At 39.3% G+C, this 19,267-nt stretch overlaps 1 protein-coding gene across 1 annotated transcript in view; it reads right to left on the bottom strand.

The window, feature by feature from the left end:
* soga3a (SOGA family member 3a) overlaps window positions 1-19,267 on the bottom strand; it is a 104,493-nt gene that overhangs the window by 9,701 nt on the left and 75,525 nt on the right. Inside the window, exons 8-12 of the mRNA XM_048597040.1 lie at window positions 17,591-17,758; window positions 10,633-10,884; window positions 7,344-7,688; window positions 7,173-7,252; window positions 460-1,888 (exon numbers count right to left, since the gene is read on the bottom strand). Coding sequence (XP_048452997.1) covers window positions 460-1,888; window positions 7,173-7,252; window positions 7,344-7,688; window positions 10,633-10,884; window positions 17,591-17,758 — 2,274 coding nt within the window. The remainder of the gene's footprint in view (window positions 1-459; window positions 1,889-7,172; window positions 7,253-7,343; window positions 7,689-10,632; window positions 10,885-17,590; window positions 17,759-19,267) is intronic.

Genomic DNA, 19,267 nt, shown 5'->3' on the forward strand with positions numbered 1-19,267 from the left:
AACTCCTATACTCAAAGGACTGAGCAATGAAGGCAAGCGTACCAAATGTCTTTTTAACCATCCTGTCTACGTGTGACACAAACTTTAAAGAATTATGTACCTGCGCCCCTAGGTCCCTCTGTTCTACAACACTACCTAAGGCCTTGCCATTAATTTATAAGCCCTACCCTTGTTATGGTACCAAAATGCAATACCTCACATTTAACAAGATTGAACTCCATCTGCCATTTTTCAGCCCATTAACTCGTTTGATCAGATCCCTTTGTAATCTTAGAAATCTGTTTTCACTGTCTACAATGCTTGGGAACAGACATCTGCGTCCCATGAGATCAGAGAGAAAACAGATTTAAAAGTAGAGAAGCAATATTAACAACAATTATCATACAGGATCACAATAAGAAACCTTTGTTGTTATGCACTGTTGTCAAACTTAATTTACGCAGCAGAAATTTTGCTTACCACGGGTAATGATGTCTGTTGGCCTGCAACACATTGGGATTGTCCTGATTTCTTTCTTCCCTCTTGTTTTTCTTGATCTAGGTGAAACATTTGAAAAAGGTGGCTGATCTTATTTGGATTATCATGCGAAGGTTCTGATAGAGATGCCTGTTGCTTTGTTCTGCCATCAGTAAGATTGGCAATATTTTTCTTCACATGAGAGGAAGGACTTGCTGAGCTTTCACTGTTTCTCAACACTGTTTGGACAATATCAACATTGGACCTTGCACATGGTGATGTTGGACTGGAAAGATGTTTAGGAATCATGTCAACCTTGTCAAACAAGTGGCCCTTGTCCTTATCAGTAATCCAACCAGAAATTCCACTGCTATGCTTGTCTGGTCCTACTATCTTTGTGTTGTTGACGTAATGTGAGTTGTAAGGTCTAAAAGCTGAACCAGTATACTTTAAAGAAAATTGTTTGGTGGCATGGATGCTCCCTGTAGACTGAAGTGCAAAGCTGGATCCTGGGTAGGCAGTTGTCTCATTCTGTGCTAATTCCTCAAATCTTCCAGAAACAACAGGACCGCAGCGTTCATTGTTTAAAGCTGTTTTGCTGAAGTTATCAGGTTGTTTTGAAGGTACACCGATTGTGGACTGCACAAACACACTACTGGTACTGCAAACCCCTGTTGTTGATGTACAGCATGAAAAGTTACAGTCTGACAGACTATATTTGGGTGATTGAGGTTTTGCTGGCCTAAGTCCAACGGTGAAGTTTTCACCCAGGCTCTGCTCCTGAGATGGTAAAACATTTTTATCTGAAGCAAATGTCTTTACTGCTGAACCAAAGCACTTGTTTCCAGATCCAAAACCAAACTTAGTTACATCACATGACCACCTGCTATATTTATTGTTCTTATTGTTTTCAGATCTCTTATCACATTGAATTTGTGGTGCCAAAGTCTTGAAAGGTCTTCCATCTGTGAAAGATTTCTGTTGACTTTCCTGCAACGGGGCTTCAAATGTTTTCATAACACAAGGGCTACTGCAACTCTTTTCTGCAATACGATTTTGTATTGTGTAATTACCGGTACCTTCCTTCACCAAATCGTCAAGATCCAGTGGAAACATTAAACTTGCAAGGTACCAAGAGGATGTCCTTGGTGGAACTGGTGGAGCTCTTTTGCTTGAGAAAGATACACCTTTTATGTCATCTCCTCTTGAAAGTCCAGGAAAAACTCCATGCTCATTCTTCTTGGAGTGATTCCAGTTTTTCTCATTATGGAGCTTTCCAGAACATTTTTTGAATTCTGAAAGTGTAGGGCTTAATGCCTTAAATATATCATTTGATGTGCAGCTATTGTCTCCTGAAGAGGTTTCATTTCTCACAAGTGTATTTTCATTTTGCTTCTCTTTACTTTCTTGCAGATGTGAAACTGATTTTACTCTGGGTCAAAGAGAAACATAACATAGATGGCAGTATTTTTTAAAAACTATGTGATTGATAATGATAAAATTATTAATAACATTTACTCCTCTCTGATTGATTCAGTTTGGTAAGCAATTGTGGCTTCTCTGCTGGTCTAATCCTTTGGGAGAGGAGCTTAGGTGACAGGAGATCCAAATAGATAAGTGGTTTTGTTTATTTTGTTTGCACTCTTTGAAGAATCTGGAGTACAGAAATGTTTTTCTAGATTCTATATTAAAAAAAAGAGCAAGGCTACTGTCACCTTCCCCCCTAACTGTGGTGCCCTCCTGAACCAGAATTTAGTCAAGCAACAGGACCTATTCGTTTGAGTCCCTGGCAACAATTCCTGCCTCAAGTTTTGGAGGACGCTGATGGTGGCCTATGCAGATGTTTGTCAGGGCTGAAGCAGAGCAGGTTAGAGGCATGGAGAGGAACAGCTGAGGGCTAGAGTGGAGCAGCTAAGAGTCAGAGCAGAGCAGGCTGAAGGCCTGGTGTAGAGCAGGCTACAGACCCGGAGCGGAGTGGGCTGAAAGCCCGAAATGGAGCAGGGACGGTTGTTGGATTGGGGACCAGCTGGTCAGACCACATGTGAAAGCTCCTGCGCTAATCTACTGCAATGTAATGTTTATCTGTAATCTGTTTATCTGACTGTAATGTTTATCCCTTTTAACTTCATGCCTTATTTTCTGACTTGTACTACGAATCACCGTAAGGTAATGTAACTTTTTTCTTCTTTATTTCTCTATTTTGTATCTAAGATTTGTACCTAAGTACTTTGTATCGAACATGGTGCCATGAGGGGGCGAAATTGTAAACTTTTCACTGTACTCCTGTCCTACTGTACTTGAGTACACATGACAATAAACCTAATTCTAATTAATAATTAAAAGTTGTAAGACATTTTACTGCATAAGGTAGGATCGTTTCTGGTTCTCCATAACACATCTTTGCACAACTTTCAAGCTGATTTACAGAGTCATACAGCGCAGAAACAGACCCTTCAGTCCAACACATCCGCGCTGACTAGGCATCCCAATCTGACCTACTCCCATTTGTCAGCATTTGGCTCATAACCCTCCTATTCATATACCCATCCAGGTGCCTTTTAAATGAGGTCATTGTACCTGCCTCCACCACTTCCTCTGGCAGCTCATACATTACACGCATTACACTTTTCCACAGTGTCTATGTGGAAAAGTTTCCTTTCAGGTCCTTTTTAAATCTTGCCCACTCAGCTTAAACCTACATCATCTAGTTTTGGACTCCTCTACACTTGGAAAATGACCTTGGCTATTCACCCTATCCATGTCTCTCATGATTTTATAAGCCTCTATAAGGTCACCCCTCAGCTTCTGCGACTCCAGGGAAAATAGCCCCAGCCTATTCAGTCTCTCCTGACAACATTGTTGTAGATCTTTTTTGCACCTTCAAGTTAAACAACATCCTTCCTATAGAAGGGTGACGAGAATTGCATGCAGTATTCTAAAAATTGTCTCACCAATTTCCTGTACATCTGCAACAAGACGTCCCAACTCCTATACTCAATGTTCTGAACAATGAAGGCAAGCTCCTTCTTCACCACCCTGTCTACCGGTGACTCCACTTTCAAGGAACTACGCACTCGCTCTCCAAGGTCTCCTTGTTCCGCAACACTCCGCAGGGCCCTACCATTAACTGAATAACTCCTGCCCTGGTTTGCCTTACCAAAATGCAACACTTCACATTTATCTAATTTAAACTCCATCCACCTCTCCTTGGCCCATTGGCCCATCTGATCAAGGTCTTCACTGTCCACTACACCACCTATTTTGGTATTATCTGCAAACTTAATAACCATATCTCCTACAGTCAATCCACATTAATTTACATAAATGACAAAAAGCAGTGGACATAGCATTGATCTTTTTGGCACACCGCTGGTCACAGGCCTCCTGTCCAAAAAGCAACATTCTACCACCACCCTATTTCTCCTACCTTCAAGCCAATTTTCTATCTAATTGGCCACATCCCTCTGCATCCCATGTGATCAAACCTTCCTTATTAGCCATGCAGAATGTTGTTAAACACTTTGCTGAAATGCTTATAGACATCTACTGCGCTGCCTCATCAATCTTTTTTGTCACCTCTTCAAAAAACTCAATCAAGTTTATGAGGCACGATTTCCCATGCACAAAGCCATGCTGACTACCCTTAATCAGTCCCAAATGCATGTAAATCCTGTCCTTCAGAATCCCCTCCAACAACTTACTCACCACTGATGTAAGGCTCACTGGTCAATAATTCCCTGCTTTTCCTTGCAGCTTTTCTTAAATAGTGGCACCATGTTAACCAACCTTGAGTCTTCCAGCACCTCACCCATGGCTATTGATGATACAAATATCTCAGTAAGGGGCCCGGCAATCTCTTCCCTAGCTTCCCACAAAGTTCTGGGAAACACTTGATCAGGTCGGAGGGATTTATCTACATTTATGCATTCTAAGACCTCCAGCATCTCCTCCTCTATAATATGAACTCTTTCAAGGCATCACTATTTATTTTATTGGCCTTAGAACTTTAACTTTTTGATCAGTTCTATCCCCTTCCACAACTATTGTAAAATGAGCCAAATTCATGATCATTTGGCCTGAAGTGCTTCCCCATTGACACTTCAGTCATTTGTCCTGCCTTATTTCCCAAAAAAAAGGTCAAGTATTGCTCCATCTATAGTAGGTACCTCTGCATATTGAGTAATAAAGCTTTCTTGTACACATTTATCAAATTCCTCCCCATCGAAGCCCTTAACATTTTGACAGTCCCAGTCTATGTTTGGAAAGCTAAAATCCCCTACCATAACCACCCTATTATTCTTACAGACAACTGAGATCTTCTTACTTATTTGCTGAATTTGCCTCTGACTATTGGAGGGCCTATAATACAATCGCAATAAGGTGATCATCTCTTTCTTATTTCTCAGTTCCACCCAAATAACATCACTGAACATCACTGGACGATCCCCCAGGAATATCCTCCCTAAGTACAGCCATAATGTTCTCCCTAACCCAAAATGCCACTCCCCTCCACTCTTGCCTCCCTTTCTATCCTTCCTATAGCATCTATACCGCGGAACATTAAGCTGCCAGTCCTATCCATCCCTGAACCACATAGCTATGATATCCCTGTCTCACGTTTCCGACCATGCCCTAAGTTCACCTGCCTCACTAGTCAGGCCTCTTGCATTGAAGTAAATTCAGTTTAATTTATCAGTCTTACCTTGTTCTCTGCCAAACTCCTGTGTGCCTTGACTATTTGACTTGCTTCCCTTATCTACTATACCAGTCTCAGCCTATTCTCTATATCCTCACCCCTAACCTGCCCAACTTACTAGTTTAAAGCCTCCTGAGAAGCACTAGCTAATCTCTCAAGAACATGGGTCCCCTTCCAATTCAGGTGGAGCCCATCCCTCTTATACAGGTCATTTCTACCCTGAAGAGATACCAATGATCCAATAGTGTGAATCCCTGCCTCCTACACCAGCTCCTCAGCCATGCATTTATCTGCTCTATCCTTCTACTCCTACTCTCACTAGCACGTCATACTGGTAGAAGGCCAGATATTGCTACCCTCAAAAACCTACTTTTTAACCTCCTGCCTGGTTTCCTATATTCTCTCTGCAGAACCTCAGTCCATTCCCTTCCTATATTGTTGGTACTAACTTGTACCACAGCCTCTTGCTGGTCACTCTCCTCTTTCAGAATATTCTGCACCCTTTCCAAGACATCCTCAACCCTGGCACCAGGGAGGCAACACACCATCCCAATGTCTTGCTGTCGGCCGAAGAAACGTCTGTCAGTATCTCAGACTAGATAGTCCTCTGTTACAATCGATCGCTTGAAACCCGACATACCCCTCATTACCATTGAGCCAGTCACAAATACAGAAACTGGGCTATCAGTGCTACACTCCCCTGAGAGGCCACCCCCCTCCAACAGTATCCAAAACAGCGTACCTGTTTGAGATGGGGATAGACTCCTGCACTACCTGGCTATCTCTCCTACTATTCCTAGCTGTCAACCCAGGACAGCATGGTGACTCAGTGGTTAGTACTGCTGCCTCACAGCGCCCGAAACCCAGGTTCGATTCCAGCCTCGGGTGACTGCCACTGTGGAGTCTGCGCATTCTCCCCTGGTCTGTGTGAGTTTCCTTTGGGTGCTCCCGCTTCCTCTTATAGTCCAAAGATGTGCAGGTTAGGCGCATTGGGCATGCTAAACTGTCCAGTGTCCCAGGATGTGCAGGTTAGGTAGATAAGCCATGGGAAATGCAAGGTTACAGGGATGGGGGTGGGTCTGGGTGGGATGCCAAATGGACTGCTTCCACACTGTAGGGAATCTATGATTCTATGAGCCATCTACCTGACTATATCTGTGGTGTCTCCACCATCCTGAAACTGCCATCCATCACGCCCCCTTGCTCCTGTAAACTCCTCACTGCCTCTAACTGCCGCTCCAACCGGTCTGAAAGGATTCGCAGCCAAACACACTGCCTGCAGACACAGTCTCCAGGAACATTCAAATTCTCCCTGATCTCCCACATCTGTTAGGAAGAGCACGTCACCCTCCTAAAAACCATTTCTGCCCCTCTAACAATCTATAGACCAGAAATGACCTAAAAACAAACACAACACACTTTGCTCAAAACACAGCATCAGCACTGTCTTAGACTCTAAACATTACTCTGGGATAACTTAATACTAATCCTTAATATTAAAAGTAAATCAAGAGACAGACCTCATTATAAACATAATAAAAATGCCTTCACCTTACTCACTATTATAGACTTACAAAAGAAAAATCAGATTTACAAGTTTTATAAGTCTTAAAATCAAACACTTTGCTGATCAGGCTCAAAGACCAAAGATCATCCTCTTCTCCTGTAGTTTCAGGCAGTGATTTTTTTTGTAGCTGCACGTGAAGCTGGATATTAGACCTCCCACATCAGCTATGAAACTGCACTGCTTGTTTGTTATTTCAGTGAAACTGGATCTCCAGAGCCTTTCTACAATTTCTCAGTCTGACAGCTGTGAAACTACACTTGTTATTCGAATCAACTTCACGTAAGGCATAAACCATGTGCCATCCCATTCTCAGACCAATGCACCTTGTCAGAAAGTCCTGCAGAGAAGTCGTCCATGAAATATTCTTTCTCATCTTTCTCCTCCCTATATTTCAATCTGCACAAGACAAAGAAATAAGAATTCCAGCTTAAAATATTGCAAATATATTAATACCTTTCATGGCTCACTTTTTTCTTGACGTCCTCTTGGTAACTGCACAGCTCTTCACTTACTTTGGCCAATTCTTGTAAAGCCTGTGGAAATGACAAACTGTAAGATTCATGTACACAAATATCAGCAACATGGTATATGACACATTGTAATTTAAGGAAACAGACTACTCACTGCATTCAAAACATTGGAGAATTTATTGTTATCATTCTGGTTACTTCCAAAATTTTCAATGCTACCACCGTCCTCTAAATGTTCAAGTGATAATTCCTCAATAAACAGTAGATCACTTCCACTCTTTTCTACGGCTTGATCTGTATCATGCAAAGTAATAGCTTCCATTTCTGCACCATGGGCCTTTGCACCGTTTGTATAATGTTGGTCTTTTTCATCATATGGCTGACTGCATTCGTGTAAATTAAACAATGCACAATCATCTCTTCTGAAGTTTCTTTGTCTCTGCTCAGGTTTCTGTTCATTCAATTTACACTCTTGACTTGATTTGACGTCCCAATAAATCTGCAGATTCAGAAAAAAGAATTATTATGTTGATACAAACTGTATTGTTTCAATAATTAGCTAACAAATATATTTATGATTTATTAATTCAAAATGGAACAGAAATGATCATTGGTATCCTCCCTGAGGTCAGTTCATTCACCATTATGGACGAGATGATGTGATTGGTTGCCATAATGTCACTTCCAGAATCTGAAGTTGACATCAGAGTGGATCAAAAACCAAATTAGAAACAGTGTTTACCAAACACCTATTTGAACAAACACAAAAATACAATGGCTATAAAAATAGGTCAGAACCTGGGAAATCTTCCATGAGTAACACCCTCCCACACTTGCAAAATCTGTGCACCAACTATAAGGAAAAATCAGTTTCAGGGCAGTTATGACATGACATTCTGCCATCATTACCATAAAATCTGATCCTTAACTTCACTTCATTTATAGATTTAAAAATGAGCTGTAAGTGTTTCCACTTCGACCTTTTCCTAACGCTGTTGGAGGAGAAATTAATTCACGTGGTGCTTCCAGTGGTCCTGCACTGACAATGTTGATTTCACAGGCACAGGGAATAAATACTGAGGGCCACTAGCTGTGGTGTGTTCTTCATTAATATTAATGGAAACTGCTTGTGGGCAATATATATGTGACTGATGCACTGCCTGGCTCTGGGGAATTGACATATGTTAATATGCTAGAAGCAGACCACACAAATAGGTTTCTCCTCCTTTCTATCCTGATAATGCCACAAATTCCTTTAATCATCATCTTTATCCAATACCACTTAAAAGAATGAAAATAGCGTATTCAAGTTGGACCTATTCACCACTTATATGGAGAATGATTTTTCCCCATTTTACCAAAATGATGTTGAAAATATTTATAAAAACCTAAAGAACTGTAAATCAGAAACAAAAACAGAAATTGTTGGAAAAGCTCAGCAGGTCTGGCAGCATCTGTGAAGAGAAATCACAGTTAACATTTCGGGTCCAGTGAACCTTCCTCAGAAGTGTCTGAAGTTCTAAGGGTCACCGGACCTGAAACATTAACTCTGATTTCTCTTCACACTTGAAAATATTTATAACTGAAGCTGGATTTTTCTGAATAGTCATGTAGTAGCATCATTCAAATTTCTTGGATTAGCACACTTGCACCTTTATTCGTGAATGAATTCATTTGCAGCCTGGATCAAGATGAGGTAGCATATTCGCGCTCCAGAGAATTTGTTTACAAGTGAATTTTAAAGAATGGAAATAATTAAAGTGGATGGAATGATCAAAGTTCTAGTGGCTAATTTCAAACAGCATATTCACCCATTTTTGCCTTTGCTAAGACTTTTGGGGTAGAGGGTTATGAAATGACAAAATTGAAAACAAAGGAAGCCCAATGTGCAAATTACAGCTCTGGCAGTTCTAAGACTGGCAGTGCCAGGTCAATGTTACATCTTAGCAGAATTTGTGTTCACATCAGATCTTCTGCCTCTCTACTGATCTAAATCCTATGAAATCAATTCCTCACAGCCGTTGACTGGTGGGCATGACAGTGCCTGCTAGCATGTTTGGTCACATCTTGCCAAGTGTGGTTAATCAGGCTGCACTGATGTAATGTATTCATGTAGCATTATATGAATTAAGGCATGCTATATTTTGAGTTGCTTCTGAAAAGCCATCTAGCATAATAATTTGTTGAGCCTTTTTGACATATCTATGCTCAGCAGCCTGTTTTCACATGTACATTGAGAACAGGAGCCTTTATCTTCCCCAATTGTTTGCCAAAGTAAAGCTTTGCTACCTCTGTTTAGATACAGGTGTGTAGGTACTGCTAGTTGTACACATAGGATTTTTAGTGCATTCCGTACAACATGCCATTCCCTCAGAGTTATTCCACTTCTTCTAACACCTGACTTGGGTGTTCCCATTGAAAAACTCATTCATGATTCTGATTGAGTTGTGGAAACAAATGAATAAAAATCTGGCACAAAAATACACGACACCTCGTTTGACTTGAGCACTAATAATGATAAAAGACGGGCCAGAAATATTCTTAAAGAGCAAAAAATAAGCTTTTTGTGCCTTTTAAATGCTCTTGTGACTGCTGTGTCTCTCAGAGGAAACCTCTGATTTCCATCTAAACCAAACGTTGAATCTGTGGATCACATATAAAGAGCATGTGTTATTAATAAAGACCAGTGTGTTTTTGGTGGACCCGAAACCTGATCTCCTAGTCAATGGAATGGACACACTGCATAATTTCTTCGTCTGATTTTTTTTCAATGACAGAAAGAACATGTGCATGCATTATGCCTGTCTGAACTCAATAAAATGTGACAGACATTTTCTGTTTTACTTCTCAGTGTAAGGTCTTGACCAGAGCCAACCGACCTGGTTTAAAATTTAAGCAACAGTAAATTGTCAGTCATCATGAACTGGTACATTCTCCATGGCAATGAGTCTATCAATCAGAGTTGCCAACTAATCTGCACTCTCCTCTCATACAGTATAAATTTTGGTTTTCCTTTTACATTGGTATTATTGCAAATTGTCCTGAAGAGGAAAAGCTTTGACAAAAGCATGTATTTTTGTTTTTATTTTACTGCTTTGTTGAACTTCTGTAATATACTGTGGGAAACCAACAGAAATAAATAAAACATGTGGAGTCTGTTTTCAGGCACATGAAATATTTCCTTGTGGATTGAAAATAATTAAGGCGACATAGAATTATGATCTAAAGCAATAGATTTTTTTAAAAATTGGTTTTCTCCTTATGGAATCAACTTTAAGTTCATGTCAAAACGATCTGTGATGTTAATAAATGTCACCTTATATGGTTACATATAAGTTGGTTAATAAGAAAACATCATTTAAAAATACTCATATTGGCAGTAACATTTTAACATCTTTCCAAAGTGTTTCTGCATGATATTTTACATATGCTAAATACAGCACCTGCTCTATCTTCCTCTGCATATCCTTTAGTTGACTTTCCCATTGCTTTCTTTCATGATCAAATTGTTCAAGTAACTCCATCTTCTCCTTGCTCCAGTTTCTCTCACTGGTCTCCAGCTGTTTCCTCAGGTCCATGGCTGCTGAGTGGATATTCGCCAACAGCTGCTTCTGTTCTTTCCTTTCTGATCCAAATACTTCTCTTGTTTCTTGAGATGTTTTCTCCACGTCCTGTTTTTCTGCCTTTACTTCCAGCTATACGGATACAAGTAACAAAGTAATTTATAAGTATTTCATACCTAAGAATTACTAATTTATAAGTAAAGTGTTCAGGTTTTCAACACTCTGCAGTGTACTATTTGTAAAGGGGATAACCACTAAAACTAGGCCATAGAATGGTTTATATTTCCAAAGTAATTAAAATATTGACAGTTACTATATACGCAGTACATGTATATATACACATATATATACACACACACAAACTCCTGAATAGTTAAATGGTCTCGTTCTAATACATATGTAATCTAATTTCATGGCATTTGCTTTTATTCATTTAGATTCTTATACTGGTTGCCAACATACGTACTTCTAAATCCACTTCCATAGCCTGATGGCCAAGTTTTATCCAGTTTTATCTGGTTCTACATGTTTGCTGCAAGACTGTGGAAAATAGATTTAACAGCAAAATTCATGGAATTTGAAGAATGTTACAAAGGCAGTTGGTAAAAAGCTGTGGAAGCAGTGACCTTAAAATCATGCCATGAATTTATTAGTTCATATTTGATTGCTGCATTAGTATTGAGTTCTTTATTGTTTTAACAGAGAAAATAATCTGTGTCTATGTAAATAGAAACTTCATGCAAATGTTTTAAAGATTAAGACCAACATTCATCATTCAGCATCATTCTGAGATAAATTTATAGAAAATAGAGACATAATAACAATACAGTTTACATCCAAGACAATTCTACACAAAACAAGGATTAACAGAATTAATGCTTTTCACAATATATGGCTGTGAAAGGTCAACAAAAGCAATGTACTTCTGAATTATTTGCCTGAAAATATACTTACATGAAAATTACCATTCTGTAGTAACAGTGAATGGGAGCTGCTCTAAGTGTCTAGTATAGAATCCCTACATTGTGGAAGCAGGCCATTCGGCCCATCACATCTGCACCAACCCTCTGAAGAGAATGCCACCCAGACTCATTCTCCCCTACCCTACCCCAGCATTTCCCATGGCTAATCCACCTAGCGTGCACATCCCTAAACACCATTCGCAATTTAGCATGGCCAGTCTACCTAACCTGCACATTTTTGGGACTGTGGGAGGAAACCAGAGCACCCAGCAGAATCCCCACATAGACACGGGGAGAATGTATGAAGTCCACACAGCCCGCAGTTAGAATCAAACCCAGATCCCTGGCGTTGTGAGGCAGCAGTGCTAACCACTGTCACGATGTCTTAACTGAAGCTGTTTCAGCACAACAAGAAGTACCGGATTGTAAAATTGGGTGGCAGTCAGTTCTGCCTAACTGTCATTTAATATTGAGCTTGTAAAAATTTCTGCATAGGCTTAGGAGGGGCATTGAAAATTCCTGTTATAAATTGATGGTAAGATTTTCTTAACATTACTAAGGAGTATCCAGGTCCTGTGTGGTATTTTAAAGCTGGTCAATGTGATAGAAGGTGTATCCACATAATTCAATTGTAACCAGCTGTCCAGGGTTGCTGAAAAATTTCAAAGGTTATGGTGGTGGTGGTAGTGGGAGCGAGGCTCTTGTCCTAAAGTGGTATTGTCCTTACCTCAGGGCCAGGAGTCCCAGATTCCAAGTCCCATCTGCGCCAGAAGTAATAACATATTAACCTACCTAAGCAGGTTGATTAGGAATATATCTCTAATTTATAAATATTTAGTATACATGTCTAGTAAAGTGAATCCTCGTGTCTTTCTCTAACAAAACAGTAGAAGGCAGTACTCAAGGGTGATATTTTGAATTCTGGGGCTACATTTTGATCTTCAAGGGCTCCTTATCATTTTTACTAATTAACCTATGAGGTGATTCCACTACCTGGTTACAATACTTTCTGTATTTATGTTGACATGTAAGGAATCTCACTCTCACAAAAACAGGATTAGAAGAATTTAGTTATCAACCCTTCATTAAAATTAAAGCAACAACATACAAGGAAAGCATCAATTTTCTAGAAATCATAGTATTGAAAAGTTGGCACAAGACAATAGGCATAACAACAAAAGTTTACTTTTCGAAATAGCTGACATACACTTCTACATAAAAAGTCATCACTTTATCACACCCTCTTCAAACTGGCGAGGTCACAGCTAAGGCATTTCAAAGGCATATGCACAAAAATGGAATGTTTTAGCCAGGCAGTTAGTCTCTGATTCACTGCATCTCTGATCTCAATTCAAGATTTAAATTTAACATTAAAATGTCATCTACTAAATTTGACCCAACATAGTACTTCTTGAACATATTCAGCTTTAAACTAAAAACTCCACCTTAACTTTCAAGGAATGCATTAACTCAGTGACTTAAGTGTTACTAACTCCAAGACAGCTGAGTATTCCTTTACTGAGAGGTGTTAAACTGTTCTCAAACAGAAGCAGAAATAGCCACTGCAAATCAGAGCTCTGAAGAAAACTCACTGGACCCAAAACATTACTTCTGCTTTCTCTCCACAAAACTCTATTTCTTGTTTAAACCATCCCCTTTCCTTCGCTGTCTCCTTCTCCCAACCACTGTAAAATCCCCTTCTCCCTCATACCAGTTCATTTCCCTTCTTCTTTCTCAATGTATATCATTGCACCTCCATGCTGGGATCACCCTTCATTTAACAAGCCTATGATCAGCAAATGCAGGAGAAACAGCCTGTGATCAGAGAAGCAGTTCCTCAGAGATTCTGTTCATTCTATAATGGGGACAACTTATCGCCCATTGGCTGCTTCCCTGTTTCAAATTTCCTGGGCATTTTGATGGCTTTCTGCTATCCCAGGGCCTTTTGAGCCTTGGTCAAGTGGACCTCTGTTCATCAGACTTGAGACTCTGATAGCGAAATTTAACATGACAACATCATGTTAAATATCACCAGTTCCTTAGCGCTTAATGGAGTGTGAGCTGGGCAACCTTCAGAATGAACAGGGTGAGAAAATGAAGCAGAATAGCATATTAGAATGTGATCTCATCCTCACCCCATGTCAACAGCAGTACTTTGGATCATCCATTAGTCACTATTCTATAGATAGAAGTCTGTGTAGTTTACCTTCCGTGGATATTTTGGTAAGGAATTTCTAGCTGTGCTGTAAAATCGTAAAAAAATGCAACAGGTATTTGGATTCAAGCTGGGAAATGCGATCTCAAGGACTGCATTCATGATAGATGTTGCTTGCTTGATTTGTAAAAACATCACATTTTTTTGAGGTTTTAATTTTGAATTAGTGAAAGTTAACACATTGTCATTGAGTGAATATGTATAAAAGTAACCAATTAGCTAACACTGTGCCTGTGATTAAGCTTTTAGATTTGCAGTTAAAACTCATTAAACTGAGTGACTTCTTACCACAAATGTCTGCAATGCTGTTCACTGGTATTTACACCCTCCATTTCAACTAGAAAATGCCACAATGAAAGTTACTTTTAGACCAGGTAGATACTGTTCATTACACAGATAATTAAAACAATTAGGGGCTAAACTCTATCCACTATTCTATCCGTAGTATACAAATGTAAATCTATTTAAAAAGATTCATATTTTCAGTTCAATTATGCTCAAGACAAAGAAAAACAATCTTCTTTAATATGCTTGCTAAACATTGATGGAAGTTACCTAAATTACAAAACTTAAGGCTTAGTAGTAAATTAACTATCAAGGTCTAGATCAAATATCGAGATGTAACTTGTGTCTGTACAAATGTTTCTTTCTACACCAAACCAATGACTGTCACCATGCTCTGCACATAACAATACATCATGGACCATTACCAGACACTTTCTTGATTATGAAGTGAAATTGTTTTTTGGAACACAAAAAAAGTTCATTACAAATACAATTCAAACTTGATGTTCAATGATAATAAAAAACATGTATAATGCACATTTGGTATTATTCTTGGCGTTGAGTTTAGATGCGAAAAGTAATATAAGGCATGCAGCCACAGATCATTGTGATGAAATATATCAGGAAACTTTTTATTAAATTTTTAAAAGAAGTATCTAAAGAAGGTGTGATTTTGATTTCATGTTTCTGAACATGTGGCATTTGTCTGTACAACTGGATTTCTCAGTATGACGTGCTTTTTTTTGGAAGCAATTTCAGTCAAGGATTGGACACAACTTGTTTTGTTTTGGTTAATGAGGATGAGGTTGTAGACTTACTCGCCGAGCCGGTGTGTGTTTGATTGCAGATGTTTCATTACCCCGCTAAGTAACATCGTTAGTGTACCTCCGGTGAAGCTTTGGCGTTTTGTCCCACTTGTTATTTATATGCCTTGGTTTACTGGGGTGTTTGGCATCACTTTAGGTTCTGTTTTTCAGTGGTTTGTATATTGGGTCCAGTTCAAGGTGTTTGTTGATGGAGTTCCGGTTGGAATGCCAGGCCTCCAGGAATTCCTTGGTATGTTTCTGTTTGGCTTGTGCTATTACGGATGTGTTGTCCCAATCGAATTCGTGCCCTTCTTTGTTCGTGTGTATTAAGACCAGTAAGAATTGGTTGTATCTCTTGGTGGATGGTTGGTATTCATATATCCTGAGTGTCAGTTTTCTTCCAGTTTGGCCTATGTAATGTTTTTCACAGTCCTTGCATAGTGTTTTGTATATTACATTATATCCTTATTGTCAGTTTTCTTCCAGTTTGGAATACAACGTAACATACAAAATACCATGCAAGGACTGTGAGAAACATTACATAGGCCAAACTGGAAGAAAACTGACAATAAGGATACACAAACACCAACTAGCTACCAACAGACATGACCAATTCTTACTGGTCTCAATACACACAGACAAAGAAGGACATGAATTCGACTGGGACAACACATCCATAGTAGCACAAGCCAAACAGAGATATGCCAGGGAATTCCAACCAGAGCTCCATCAACAAACACATTGAATTGGACCCGATATACAAACCACTGAAAAACAGAACCGGAAGTGATGCCAACCACCCCAGCAAACCGAGGCATATAAATAACAAGTGGGACAGAACACCAATGCTTCACCAGAGGCACACTGACGATGTTACCTAGCAGGGTGACAAAATGTCTGCGATCAAACACACCGGCTCGGCGAGCAAGTCTACAACCTCATCCACAACCCGAGCTACAAATCTTCTCAAAAACTTTAATGAGGATCAGTTAGGTCCAGGGAGCTGGAAGAGGTGAGAGACCCTGCTTCAATGGTCATCTTGGTTATGATTGTTATGACTCATGACTAATGAGTTGGCTTCTACCAAGTAAGTCTCAAATCCTCCAGCTAAGGTAGGTCCAAACATCACTCATTCTTGTTGTGAAATGTTGCTTAGGTCAGCTCATTTTTTTATTGTTAATTAATAATTTCTTTAAATTTGTAATAGTATTGTGTAAATATCCTATCAAATTGTTACACAGTGTGCTGCCAGAAACTAAACATTTTCCTAGAATTCAAATAGGATTGAGTTATTTTTTAATAATTAATCATCATTACTTGATTAAGTGAGGAACTACATTAAATCCTGTTTAACAGTAGTCAATGTAGGACACCTGAGTACCATATGATTGGCTCAGCTTTAACCCAACTTTATTTGAGTGGAAGGCCTGCTCCATTTATTTTTATATCATAGAATAAGAACATGAAGCCGTTCACAGTCACATGAACAACCATACATCCTGTCACAGTATTAAATCCTCTGAAGGACCTGGCATTGTATAAGAAGAAAGTTGAGAGGATTATTTTGTGAAGAGTGGGAAAGGAAATAACAGCTGCGTTCTACTTTAGACTAATTTTAACGTGTTGTTTTTTGAAAAAGGGAAGTTTTGTCTTTTACTACTCAAGGCTCTATCAACTGAATGAGCGCACTTATTGTCATTTTACATTTGAGCTACAGATATATATAAAATGTATGCATGACCTACTTTGTAATCTTCTGTATTAATTTTAAATTATATATTTTCAACATTATATGCAATTTTATCATTTATAATAAAAGCTAATCTTCCAAATACCAACAGCCACATGTGAAGACACAAACTCTAGCAGAACATCTCTCAAAATGAACATTAACCGACAGTGTTTGATTTAAAAAAGGAACTCTCATTAATTAAGTAAATCTGAGATGAGTCATGAGGATAAGATAGTATACATCTTCTATCCTGAATTGAAGAAGATATGTAAAATGTCCTATTATCTTTGTGAGAAATCATCAAATAACAGAAGCAAATTAAAGAATGGTCTTGTGACTAATGGACATCTTATGGAACCAATCAGGAGACAACAGGAAGTGATGCCACGCTGATTACTTTTAGTTTTAAAGAAACCAATCAGGAATTGGACAAAAGCCAAAAGAACTGCAGATGCTCTAAGTCCGGAACAAAAATAGAAGTTGCTGGAAAAGCTCAGCAGGTCTGGCAGTATCTGTGAAGAAAAAAATCAGAGTTAACGTTTCGGGTCTGGTGACCCTTCCTCAGAACTGAGGAACCTGTTCTGAAGAAGGGTCACTGGACCAGAAACATTAACTCTGATTTTTTCTTCACGGATGCTGCCAGACCTGCTGAGCTTTCCCAGCAACTTCTGTTTTTGTTCAGGAATTGGGCACATTGGCTAAACAGCTTATCTGAGATTATTCACACACACTAACAAGTCAATTAGAGCTCAGGATATCTCTGATCACACAGATGCAGCAGCGGTTAGTAATTGTTAGTCTTGTAATCGTGTAGAAATTTTTCCATGGAAAAGTTTACCTGTTCAATACGACACTTCAGTTCTGCTCTCTCCAGGTCCCAAGCATATTTGTCACTTGAATACTGATGCTGCAGTTCTGCCCTTTGATCTTCCTCTTCTTTAACCTTAAGCTGAACACCTTCCAAAAGAGACCTAAGATCAAACAAAATTCTTCTGTTTTCACCAGCCTAGAATAAAATTTACAACACTTTAGATATATATTCAAAAAGTAGTATTAAACATATATTATTCATTATGTATGGGTCAAGAGATAGCACTCTCACTTCTGTGCCAAATTTGTTTTGTTTTAAGCTGTTATGTTCCATAATAAAGTTTTAAGCACATAATTCAGGATGTTACTGCTATATAAAACTGAAATAAACTGTATAGTTCAGAAGGTAAGTCATTACACCAAAGCTCTCTCACTATATTCTGATACTGCCATGAGATTTAGCATCTATTAGGTCAACAGGGATGCCATTTCTGAAGAAGGGTCTAGGCCCGAAACATCATCTTTCCTGCTCCTTTGATGCTGCTTGGCCTGCTGTGTTCATCCAGCTCTACACCTTGTTACAAAAGGGATGTCTCCTGATTCAAGCCTCACCAATATCACCAAAAATCACTTTCTATGGGATTCCAAAGTGTTATGTGTCGCTGACACTGAAGTGTATCAGTCAGTATTTCAGGAAGGCTAGGAATGAAATTACAATAAAAGTTTCATTTTCCAGAGCTGTCTTAATCTGGTGAATGGCATATCCAATCCAATTGTTTCCACAAGCCAAAGAATGGTCAAATTAGATATCAAAATAAGGGGTTCTGTATAATAAACAGTCACACAGTTTATATCCAATGGTACTGTTTAAAGTAAATTAAGTAGGTCTCTTACCATTGCCCTGGCCAAATATTTACTTTTTGACTAGTATCTTGGAAGCAGGGCAGAACCTTTAAGGGCCCTGATCAATGTGGGCTTTCACCGGAAATCTGGAATAATCAGGTGAAAAGTCATGTGAGGTCTTTCTTAATATCAAGAATAATTTGGTGCATTTTCAAACAGAGATCCAGACCTCAAGGCACAATTCTCACTGGACAGCAGCATAACACCTACCAATAGGGATTATTGCTTGTTACTGGCTTCATTAACTACCTCTATATAGATGGTTCCTATCGTACCATCTATTGTGAGGAAACGAGACATCAACACTTCTCATCATGAAAGTCAGAGCAGGTACTTGGCAACTTCAGCTTGCTGGTTGTTCCTTCAGACCATCATCCTGGACACCCGGCAACAAAATGTCAGGGTACTCTCCAGGGTAGAACATAGAACATTACAGCGCAGTACAGGCCCTTCGGCCCTCGATGTTGCGCCGACCTGTGAAACCAGCCTGAAGCCCATCTAAACTAAACTATTCCATTATCATCCATATGTTTATCCAATGACCATTTAAATGCCCTTAAACTTGGAGAGTCTACTATTTTTGCAGGCAGGGCATTCCATGCCCTTACTACTCTCTGAGTAAAGAACCTACCTCTGACATCTGTCCTATATCTATCACCCCTCAATTTAAAGCTATGTCCCCTCGTGCTAGCCATCACCATCCGAGGAAAAAGGCTCCCACTGTCTACCCTATCTAATCCTCTGATCATCTTGTATGTCTCTATCAAGTCACCTCTTAACCTTCTTCTCTCTAACGAAAACA

This window comes from Rhincodon typus, chromosome 5 (assembly GCF_021869965.1).
Source record: "Rhincodon typus isolate 14 chromosome 5, sRhiTyp1.1, whole genome shotgun sequence".
Taxonomy (NCBI): Eukaryota; Metazoa; Chordata; class Chondrichthyes; order Orectolobiformes; family Rhincodontidae; genus Rhincodon; species Rhincodon typus.